Below are 12,023 nucleotides of genomic sequence, written 5' to 3'. Positions count from 1 at the left end.
AACTGAAGTTGACATTTCGTTGCTAGGCGACAGATGCCACGAGGTTTTAGTGGTTGAAACCGGAAGACAGACGTAGAAAGATTTACCCAGTGGTGGAAAAAGTACCCAACTGTCATACTTGAGTAAAAGTAAAGATACCTAAATAGAAAATGACTCAAGTTAAAGTGAAAGTCACCCAGTAAAATACTACTTGAGAAAAAGTCTGAAAGTATTTTATTTTAAATATACTTAACTATCAAAAGTAAATGTAATCTCAAAAATATACTTCAGTATCAAAAGTAAATGTAAAAGTAAATGTAAGAAAGCCAGACCGCACCATTTTCTTTTTTTCTTTTTATTAACAGATAGCGAGGGGAACTCTCAAACACTTAGACATCCTTTACAAACTAAGCGTTTGTGTTTAGTGAGTCAATCAGATCAGAGGTAGTAGATGATCAGGGATGTTTTCTTGATAAGTGAGTGAATTGTACTTCTTTTCTTGTCTTGCTAAGCATTCAAAATGTAACGAGTACTTTTGGGTACCATGGCAAATGTACGCAGTGAAAGGTATATTATTTTCGTTAGGAATGTAAAAGTTGTAATATATATATATATATATATATATATATATATATATATATATATATATATATATATATATATATATATATATATAAATAGTAAAGTGAAGTACTTACTTCTAAGTATTTTTTACCTAGTTTACAATAAAGCCACACTTTTTACAATAAAGCCACACTTTTTTTTTAGCAAACATATTTACCCATTATTACCTGAAATGATGGAAAGCCGTTGCTGGTTTACATTGGGCCGCACTCTTTAACATGATGTGCATAACAAAGATTGGACCATCAACAAAAACAAACAGTGGAGTGCATCCCATCACATTTCACATGCATGTAGCAGTTGAAGTTGTGCTCAGGGAATAACTGCCTCATGCAACATAAACAATGAAGTAGGTCGTCCTTTATTTGGTTGATGATGACAGCACAAAATTAAGGTCTATTTCCTCATTTAATTCTGGAAATCACAGACTGTGGTTTTATATCAACTGGTTGTTCTAGTCACTTTCCAACATCCTCAGCAACATTTCACACAGCAGTTGAATAAACTAGATTTTAGAAAAGGTTTGCATTAAAAGAACAACCTGAACATTTTACTAACTGTTTGGTTAGGGCTTATTGGTTTACCTTATTTATATAGGGCAATATGGATGTGTGTAATTGTGCTGTTATGTGTGTACTGTACTGTCTGCTTATCTGCATGTCACCCACACCCACTATTCTATTCTATTAAGCATTGTTGTGGCTGTGCCTTTAAGAGGTGGCCTGCCTGTCTCCCACAGCAGCAGAGGCTACTGGCAAGAGGAGAGTGAGTCATCAACCAAATTAGCTCCATATCAACGGACAGAACAGACAGAATGGACAGAGCAGACAGAATGGACGGAACGGACAGAATGGACAGAGCAGACAGAATGGACGGAACGGACAGAATGGACAGAGCAGACAGAGTGGACAGAGCAGACAGAGCAGACAGAACAGACAGAGTAGACAGAATGGACAGAGCAGACAGAGCAGACAGAACAGACAGAGCAGACAGAGAAGAGAGAGCAGAGAGAACAGACAGAACAGACAGAAGAGACAGAACAGACAGAAGAGAGAGAACAGAGAGAACAGACTGAAGAGAGAGAACAGAGAGAACAGACAGAACAGACAGAAGAGACAGAACAGACAGAAGAGAGAGAACAGAGAACAGACAGAGCAGAGAGAACAGACAGAAGAGAGAGAACAGACAGAACAGAGAGAGGAGACAGAACAGACAGAGCGGACAGAACAGACAGAACAGACAGAACAGAGAGAACAGACAGAAGAGACAGAAGAGAGAGAACAGACAGAACAGACAGAGAAGACAGAAGAGACAGAAGAGAGAGAACAGACAGAACAGACAGAGAAGACAGAACAGACAGAACAGACAGAACAGACAGAACAGAGAGAACAGACAGAAGAGACAGAAGAGAGAGAACAGACAGAACAGACAGAGAAGACAGAACAGACAGAAGAGACAGAACAGAAAGAACAGACAGAGCAGACAGAACAGACAGAACAGACAGAACAGACAGAACAGACAGAAGAGAGAGAACAGACAGAACAGACAGAGCAGACAGAGAGGACAGAACAGACAGAACAGACAGAACCGAGAGAACAGACAGAACAGAGAGAACAGACAGAACAGACAAAGCAGAGAGAACAGAGAGAACAGACAGAACAGACAGAACAGACAGAAGAGAGAGAACAGACAGAACAGACAGAAGAGAGAGAACAGACAGAACAGACAGAACAGACAGAACAGACAGAAGAGAGAGAACAGACAGAACAGACAGAAGAGAGAGTACAGACAGAACAGACAGAAGAGAGAGAACAGACAGAGCAGACAGAGAGGACAGAACAGACAGAACAGACAAAGCAGAGAGAACAGAGAGAACAGACAGAACAGACAGAACAGACAGAAGAGAGAGAACAGACAGAACAGACAGAAGAGAGAGAACAGACAGAGCAGACAGAGAGGACAGAACAGACAGAACAGACAAAGCAGAGAGAACAGAGAGAACAGACAGAACAGACAGAACAGACAGAAGAGAGAGAACAGACAGAACAGACAGAAGAGAGAGAACAGACAGAACAGACAGAGCAGAGAGAACAGACAGAACAGAGAGAACAGACAGAACAGAGAGAACAGACAGAACAGACAGAACAGACAGAACCGAGAGAACAGACAGAACAGAGAGAACAGACAGAACAGAGAGAACAGACAGAACATAGAGAACAGAGAGAACAGAGAGAACATACAGAACAGACAGAACAGACAGAACAGAGAGAACAGACAGAACAGACAGAACAGACAGAACAGAGAACAGAGAGAACAGAGGGAACAGAGAGAACATACAGAACAGACAGAACAGACAGAACAGAGAACAGAGAGAACAGAGGGAACAGAGAGAACATACAGAACAGACAGAACAGAGAGAACAGAGAGAACAGAGAGAACATACAGAACAGACAGAACAGAGAGAACAGACAGAACAGAGAGAACAGACAGAACAGAGAGAACATACAGAACAGACAGAACAGAGAGAACAGAGAGAACAGAGAGAACAGAGAGAACAGACAGAACAGACAGAACAGAGAACAGAGAGAACAGAGGGAACAGAGAGAACATACAGAACAGACAGAACAGACAGAACAGAGAACAGAGAGAACAGAGGGAACAGAGAGAACATACAGAACAGACAGAACAGAGAGAACAGAGAGAACAGAGAGAACATACAGAACAGACAGAACAGACAGAACAGAGAGAACATACAGAACAGACAGAACAGAGAGAACAGAGAGAACAGACAGAACAGACAGAACAGACAGAACAGAGAGAACAGAGAGAACAGACAGAACAGACAGAACAGACAGAACAGAGAGAACATAGAGAACAGACAGAACAGACAGAACAGACAGAACAGAGAGAACATAGAGAACAGAGAGAACAGAGAGAACAGACAGAACATAGAGAACAGACAGAACAGACAGAACAGAGAGAACAGACAGAACAGAGAGAACAGACAGAACAGACAGAACAGACAGAACAGAGAGGACAGAGAGAACAGAGAGAACAGACAGAACAGAGAGAACAGAGAGAACAGAGAGAACAGAGAGAACATACAGAACAGACAGAACAGACAGAACAGAGAGAACAGACAGAACAGACAGAACAGACAGAACAGAGAGAACAGAGAGAACAGAGAGAACAGAGAGAACAGAGAGAACATACAGAACAGACAGAACAGAGAGAACAGACAGAACATACAGAACAGACAGAACAGACAGAACAGAGAGAACAGACAGAACAGACAGAACAGACAGAACAGAGAGAACAGAGAGAACAGAGAGAACAGAGAGAACAGACAGAACAGAGAGAACAGAGAGAACAGAGAGAACAGAGAGAACAGGACTTCCTCCACCACAACCACAGCTGGAAACAGCACACTCTGCACTGCTCTGCACCAAAACACCCAAACACCCTCTAAAAGCATTACAGCACCTCTGGCCATGCGGGACACTGTCAGTGGCCTGCCTGCCCTGAGTGATACAGATTCATCTCAATAAAGCATCCAAGGTTATGGGATGGGGGTGTGCGGATATTGTATGGATTTTAACTAATGCATTATTAGGGGTTGCAAGAGGACATGTATACAGTGCATAGACACACACACGGCTGATAAGATTCTTTTAACATAAAACGTCACCAGCGTGTATGAGGTTATGTCACATTATGTTTCAATACAGTATTTGAGAGAAGGGAATTACAGCAGAGAGAGAGCGAGAGTGAGTGAGACAGAGAGAGACCCCTTGGGGGAGGTTGGATTGCAGTGTATATATTAGAGGGCAAACCAGAACAGAATGGTAGTGTTCCAGGCCGCCTACATTACGCATATTATCGCATCATGATGTCCTATTTCTGGGGTTCTAGTAATAGTAAACACTACTTCTGTATTAATAGAGATCTAATACAGATCTTATAGCTCTAAGATCTATATAAATGCTGAACTGGATTTAACATTTTGGTCCTCTGCGCAACGTGTCTTCCAAATTAGGTCACCTGGAACGCTACCATTATCCAATCTGTCGGCGCTAGGGAAACTCGTTCTGGCCGTCACCTGTTAACGTCACGGTAGCAACATTAGCATCCAGGCAGCAACGTTAAGACTTCCGTTTTTATATTTAGCCTTCAAAATAAAACTCTGCAATAATACGCTATGAGGACGATACGAAGTCAATCATTTTGCAGCTTTGCATAGTGCATAATGTTACAATTATGTTACAAAATTATAACTACATCGGGGGAAACTAAAGATGATTACTAATTTATATAAGATAAATAATATTATAAGGTGGAGCACATTGAGAAATTGTTGGAGCTAAAGTAAATGAATTTTAAGAACATATTGATCCCGCACTAAAGTCTATATATGGTGTTATTTCTTGGGGGACTGTGGTCGAAATACCCAGCAGCACGTTTTACTCCACCCATTCCATTGGTACCAATGCAATCCACTGTAGGCCTATAAATGACATATTGCCTTTTAGAGAAAAAGTAATTCTATGTGCTGATGTAAAAGTGAGGTTGGGATTACTCAGTAGGGTCTGTATAATCTATATATGGTGTTATTTCATGAGGGACTGAGGTTTAAATACCCAGCAACACTTTCTACTCCACACAATCCATTGGTCCCAAATGCAATCCACTGTAGGCCTATAAATGACATAGGGTGAATTCAGAGAAAGTGGGACATCATACAAACTGGGACTGCTTAATCCTGATGCTTTTATTTAATAGTCTGACAAGTGTAAATCAGAACTAGTGTTACTCAACCGTTGCAGAGAAATCACATGATCTAAATCACGTCACTTCATCTATGTGACGTCATAAAAGAGGACAAAGCAAGCTTCAATTAGGAAGCTCATGGTAAGATCAGTGACGTAGCTTTTTATGTTTTTATGTTAAGGTTATAAAACTGTCATAAATAATGCACTGTGCCAAATTGTGATTTAAATGTGCATACTATGTGCTGGCGCATCAAAATAAAATGTAAAAAGTTGCCAATATTATCTTTCAATTTTGCAATTCAGTCATTGTTTTAGTTGTCCCGCTTTACCACCATTGTTATCTCAAGTGGAACAGTTGAATAGGCTTTTCCAATGGAGGAAAGAGATCAGTGTACTCAGGTTAGGCAGCGCTCTGGTTCTTGTCGTACTGTTATCCTGTTTTGTACATGTATTCCAGAGTACAACGGCACCGAACTATAGTAGGCCTGCAATTTACGTATAGTCCTGAATGAATCATCAATAATGATGAGTGAAAAATTTACAGATGCACAAATATCATACCACCCCAAAATGCTAACCTTCCCTGCTATTGTAATGGTGAGAGGTTAGCATGTCTTGGGGGTATGATATAAAATGCTAACCTTCCCTGCTATTGTAATGGTGAGAGGTTAGCATGTCTTGGAGGTATGATATAAAATGCTAACCTTCCCTGCTATTGTAATGGTGAGAGGTTAGCATGTCTTGGGGGTATGATATAAAATGCTAACCTTCACTGCTATTGTAATGGTGAGAGGTTAGCATGTCTTGGGGGTATGATATAAAATGCTAACCTCCCCTGCTATTGTAATGGTGAGAGGTTAGCATGTCTTGGGGGTATGATATTTGTGCTTCTGTAACTTTTTCACTCATCATTATTCACGATTAATTCAGGACTATCCGTAATCATGGTCGCATCCACATTACAGTAGAAGTGTTAATAAGAAACATATTATATTCTTATTTACAATAAAAGTTCATCCAAATTTACACAATACATTATTTACCATTCATTTCTATTGGTCACAAAATAATACAAAACACAACCAAAACAAACTGCAAATTGCATCCAACATGTTTGTAGAGTAACACGATTGTTGTAATCATTGCGTGCTGGGAATTTGGAACCAAACACTAAACGGTTGACTACTTTAATACACATAAGTGAATTTGTACCAATACTTTGGGTCCTCTAAAATGGGTGGACTATGTACAAAAAGTGCTGTAATTTCTAAACGGTTCACCCAATATGGACACAAATTCCCTCAAATTAAAGCTGACAGTCTGCACTTTAACGTCATAGTCATAGTGTATACTTTCAAATCCAAAATGTTGGATTACAGAGCCAAAACAACAACAACAATGTCACTGTCCCAATAATTACGGAGGACACTAGATTCTACAGACCCTAGTGAGTAATGCTGCGTTCAAAACAGCTCTGAACTCTGAAAATGATTTGGTCAAATCATGACGCCAGTGAACTTCAGGTCAGAAAATATTTTGAGCTATAGAAAGAGACCCGATTTCCAAAGTTGGAATTCAGAGTTGGATGACCGTTCAAATCGATTTTTCCCAGTCGGAGCTCGTTCTTTTTCGAGTTCCCCGTTGATTTGAACGCAGAATTAATCCCAGACCCACTTTTCCTCGGCACCTATAATAGTTTGCTCTCTATAAACGAATATGTATTTAATATACCGTGTATTGCATTGTGGGCATTTGTATATCATGAATAAATACAGGTTAACTACACCTTTCTACTATTAGAAAGGTGTAGTTAATTGCCGAAATTCCGCGACCCGGAAATAATGTTTTAGTGTTGCTGACGAGACGCTGATGTGCCACACACCCACTGACTGAGGAAGGCGTAGATGAAACGCTATCACCTCCCTCCTTTGAGCTGTCAGTTGACAGCGCAACACCGAGCCGGAAGCATCGTAGGAAATAACACAGATTTGATAAACCGTAGATTTTAGATTACTCTTCTTTGGCACTGCAATAACGGTTGGGACACTAGCATATTTGGGGGCTGACCAACGAACGCGTAAGAAATAGAAAATCTAAAAGGACTGACTAGCTTTCTAGTTTAGCAAGCTATCGTTAGCTTTGGCCAGTGCAGCCGCTGCTCTGCAACAGCTAGCTAAGGACGGAGTGTGTAGTAGGCAGGCGAGCTCCGTTGGAATCTAAAACCTAAGGCAAATTGGAGTATCTAGCTAATACAGAAAAGACTACAGTTGTTTTTGATTGCTCGCTAGCTAAATGCAGAGTGTAGGTGATCATTGAGAGGCTACTCTCCCAGCTCCATAACGAACTGTCACTGACTGGGTGATATCCAGCCAATTGCCACTAAAGATGGCTACAGCGAGCAGCATTGCCGCATCTATTGCGAGCAAGACGAAGAAGAAACACTTCGTGGCTCAAAAAGTGAAGCTTTTCCGAGCCAGCGACCCTCTGCTCAGCGTCCTCATGTGGGGAGTCAACCATTCGGTGAGTCTGTCCATTTGGGTTGGTTAGTGGTGGTCAAATCGATGTTTTCATGACCCTGTACCACTAAACATAACGTTAAAATAGCTAGAAATAGTGTCAGCTATGTGTCAAAGTGTGATTTGACTTGACAGACGAGACTGTCAGGCTCAAATCAGGGATGACGGCCAGCAGTAGTTATCGTCCTGGCAATGCAAATTTGCATTTTATCGCAACAGGCTTGATTTTAAATTCCACTTGGCAACAATTCACTTCTAACTAGTTAACTAATTAGACATTCAGAGGGTGTTGGATAGATTGTCTGTCGTGTCTCGATTCTCCATTACTTGCCACACTGACTTTGGTCAATGTGAATTGTTGATAGAACAGTTGTAATAATAATAGTCAACTCTGCACTCTTGATGTGACATACTACAAGTAGCTTAGTGTGTGAGTGGGTCGGTGGTATAAACTCTCCGAGCTCTCAGGGTCCAGTATCTTGAGAGAACAGATATTCCCATGTCAGAGAGCTTATCATCGATCCCTTCCTCAATGTCTCTTTCCGTCACTGTGACTGCACAGAAGGGCACAGTTAGAGCCATATAGCCTAACATAGGCTCACTGTCCCAATGTTTCATGACATAACATACTCATTTGCATTGGAACTAGAATGTTGCGATTGTTTGGGATTTTGAAGTTCTAAACCTCAGTTTGCTGAATTCTTTAGCCTACATCTGAGTGTCTCTTCAAAATATGAATGATCACCATATTCACCATTCAATTCTCTCTTTAATGCTACACTGGCCTTTTTTAAAGGAAGGAGATGTTTACTGTACGTGTTATATCTGGCATGCTAAATTGGAGGCTACAGACAAACTGAGGGGTTTTAAATAGTGAGCAGAGGTTATTTATTAGCTGGGTCTGAAAGGATGACCCCAGCCAGCAGAGGAAACCAGAGTTTGCTTTAAACAGACAGTTCGTCCAAGAATAAACCGTGGCTTTGTGTCTAAGAGTGAAGTGTTGGCCAGACAGGTTTAGAACTTCAATATCCCAATTGAGGTCAGGGCTTTGTGATGACAACTCCAATACCTTGAGGCACAGTTGTATTTTTCCAAAAAGTACTATCTTTCCCCATGTGCAGTTGCAAACCGTAGTCTGGCTTTTTTATGGCAGTTTTGGAGCAGTGGCTTCTTCCTTGCTGAGCGGCCTTTCAGGTTATGTTGATTATAGGACTCATTTTACTGTGGATATAGATACTTTTGTACCTGTTTCCTCCAGCATCTTCACAAGGTCCTTTGTTGTTGTTCTGGGATTGATTTGCACTTTTTGCACTAAAGTACGTTCATCTCTTGGAGACAGAACGCGTCTCCTTCCTGAGCGGTATGACGGCTGCGTGGTCCCATGGTGTTTATACTTGCGTACTATTGTTTGTACAGATGAACGTGGTACCTTCAGGCATTTGGAAATTGCTCCCAAGGATGAACCAGACTTGTGGAGGTCAACAGTTTTTTTTCTGAGGTCTTGGCTGATTTTTATTTTATTTTCCCATGATGTCAAGCAATGAGGCACTGAGTTTAATGGTAGGCCTTGAAATATATCCAATTCACTCAAATGATGTCAATTAGCCTATCAGAAGCTTCTTAAGCCATGACATAATTTTCTGGAATTTTCCAAGCTGTTTAAAGGCACAGTAAACTTAGTGTATGTAAACTTCTGACCCACTGGAATTGTGATACAGTGAATTATAAGTGAAATAATCTGTCTGTAAACAACTGTTGGAAAAATTACTTATCATGCACAAAGTAGATGTCCTAACCAACTTGCCAAAACTATAGTTTGTAAGCAAGACATTCGTGGAGTGGTTGAAAAATGAGTTTTAATGACTCCAACCTAAGTGTATCTAAACTTCCGACTTGTATCTCAACCAGCATGTCACTACCACAACAGTTTAGCCCTACATGAAATGATATCCCAGTGGTAGTTTGCTTCGCCAGGCTTGTCGTGACCACACCTTGGACTGGAATACTTATGTTAGCTCCAGAGAGGGCTGGCTCAGTGGGCTTATGTGGTCCTCTTTAGTCTCAGACAGTATCTGGGTTTGATTCCCAGCCATCTAGCCCTAGCCTACATGTCCAAACATTTTGTGTTGTTGCATTGCCTAACACTCGACAGGGTGATGGATAGAATAGTTTTATGCCAGAAGCTGCTTGTTTTCTAGGTACCCACCTCCTGGTCACCAGTCTCTTTCTTGTGGACTTTGCAACACTGCACTAACTGATCAGTTTAGAGCTTATTTCCTTCCATACTGCTTAACCACTATTTATTTTATTTGGGACTATAAAATGTTTTCAGTGTGAACTTAAACAACTAAAACCACATGTAAAGTATGTTGTTTACATCATCTTTAAGAACTAACAACCACCAAAATACAAACGAGACAGGCAGAATCTAAAATGTAAAGAATGTCATGGCATGGAGCCCCCATTTAATTGAGTTATAATTTGAGTCCCTCAGATAGCATAAGAGAACAATCTCTCAGCCCCATGACAAAATGTGTAGATTTTCAGGAAATTTGCTTTAAAACATCCAAATCCTGCCTCTGTGGCCAAGAGGAGGGTCTGTAAAACGTTCAGTCGGAGACCAGTCCATTGGCCACGCTCACTACCCCAACCCCTACCCCTCCAACGCTAACTTTGCCACCTCTGCTATAAAATAAAGTAAATCCTAGGGGAAACACTGTATTGAGGGTGATAGTTGAGGTTCTTGTAGAATTCTGGTTGGAAAAAGCCTGCTGATTGTGTGAGAGCTGCTGTCTTTCCCCAAGTTTGAGTAGGGGTCAGTTGGAATGTCTGCTAGCGACAACACTGGAATGGAGAGAGGGGGAGGCCTGACAATGTGTACACACACACACACACACACTCTCTCTCTCTGAGGCTGGCAAAGAAACAGAACCCTCCTTATCTCCTGAGAGACCCATCAATTAAACCCAGCACTTTCTGGAAACTCGCCAGCACTCTGCATTCCTGTTGCTGGAACATCAGGACCAACGTAGACAACTCAACTGGTAGTCACTAGATAGCCATTGTGGAGAGAACAGAGGACTCACTAGATTACTTGATTTGATGCAGCACCTCTACCGTAGGTCATTCAAATCACAAATTGCGTTTGTGATTTTAAAGCCTCGACTGTTATTGGTGGTAGTGAGTGACAGCAGATAGACATTTCTGTCTATGATGGTTCCCTCTCCACACGGGGGGATTAACAAACTCCGTCTGACACCCAAAGCCTCAGACAGTCCTACTCTGTCTTAATACCCTGAGGATACAGGACTTAATTTAGAGAGAGACACCCTGACTGTTGACATGCAGCCCAGCCGTTCTGCCGTCCAGCAACATGACAGGCAGAAACCTGTGGCTCTCCATCCATGGACAGGAGGTTGAGACACACTGTTTTCTAGAATGTCTGTACACCTCTGGTGAATCATTATCATACATACAGTGAGGGGAAAAAGTATTCGTTCCCCTGCTGATTTTGTACGTTTGCCCACTGACAAAGAAATGATCAGTCTATCATTTTAATGGTAGATTTATTTGAACAATGAGAGACAGAATAACAACAACAAAAATCCAGAACGCATGTCAAATGTTATAAATTGATTTGCATTTTAGTGAGGGAAATGAGTATTTGACCCCTCTGCAAAACATGACTTAGTACTTGGTGGCAAAACCCTTGTTGGCAATCACAGGAATCAGACGTTTCTTGTAGTTGGCCACCAGGTTTGCCCACATCTCAGGAGGGATTTTGTCCCACTCCTCTTTGCAGATCTTCTCCAAGTCATTAAGGTTGAGGCTGACGTTTGGCAACTCGACCCTTCGGCAACTCGACCCTTCGGCAACTCGACCCTTCGGCAACTCGACCCTTCGGCAACTCGACCCTTCGGCAACTCGACCCTTCGGCAACTCGACCCTTCGGCAACTCGACCCTTCGGCAACTCGACCCTTCGGCAACTCGACCCTTCGGCAACTCGACCCTTCGGCAACTCGACCCTTCGGCAACTCGACCCTTCGGCAACTCGACCCTTCGGCAACTCGACCCTTCGGCAACTCGACCCTTCGGCAACTCGACCCTTCGGCAACTCGACCCTTCGGCAACTCG

At 41.8% G+C, this 12,023-nt stretch overlaps 1 protein-coding gene across 6 annotated transcripts in view; it reads left to right on the top strand.

The window, feature by feature from the left end:
- The first annotated feature begins 7,301 nt into the window (after positions 1-7,301).
- The window catches only part of LOC135517172 (phosphatidylinositol 5-phosphate 4-kinase type-2 alpha-like), a 61,450-nt gene continuing 56,728 nt past the window's right edge, over positions 7,302-12,023 (top strand). For all 6 annotated transcript variants that reach the window (XR_010452003.1, XM_064941242.1, XM_064941241.1 and 3 more), the window contains exon 1: positions 7,302-7,892. Coding sequence is in view for 5 of the 6 variants with exons in the window: in XM_064941242.1 (XP_064797314.1) it covers positions 7,758-7,892 (135 nt within the window). In the remaining variant the exon portion in view is untranslated. The remainder of the gene's footprint in view (positions 7,893-12,023) is intronic.

The sequence above is a fragment of the Oncorhynchus masou genome, chromosome 28 (genome assembly GCF_036934945.1).
Source record: "Oncorhynchus masou masou isolate Uvic2021 chromosome 28, UVic_Omas_1.1, whole genome shotgun sequence".
Lineage (NCBI taxonomy): Eukaryota > Metazoa > Chordata > Actinopteri > Salmoniformes > Salmonidae > Oncorhynchus > Oncorhynchus masou.
The sequence above is the reverse complement of the archived record's forward strand: the minus strand, read 5'-3'. Positions and strand labels throughout refer to the sequence as shown.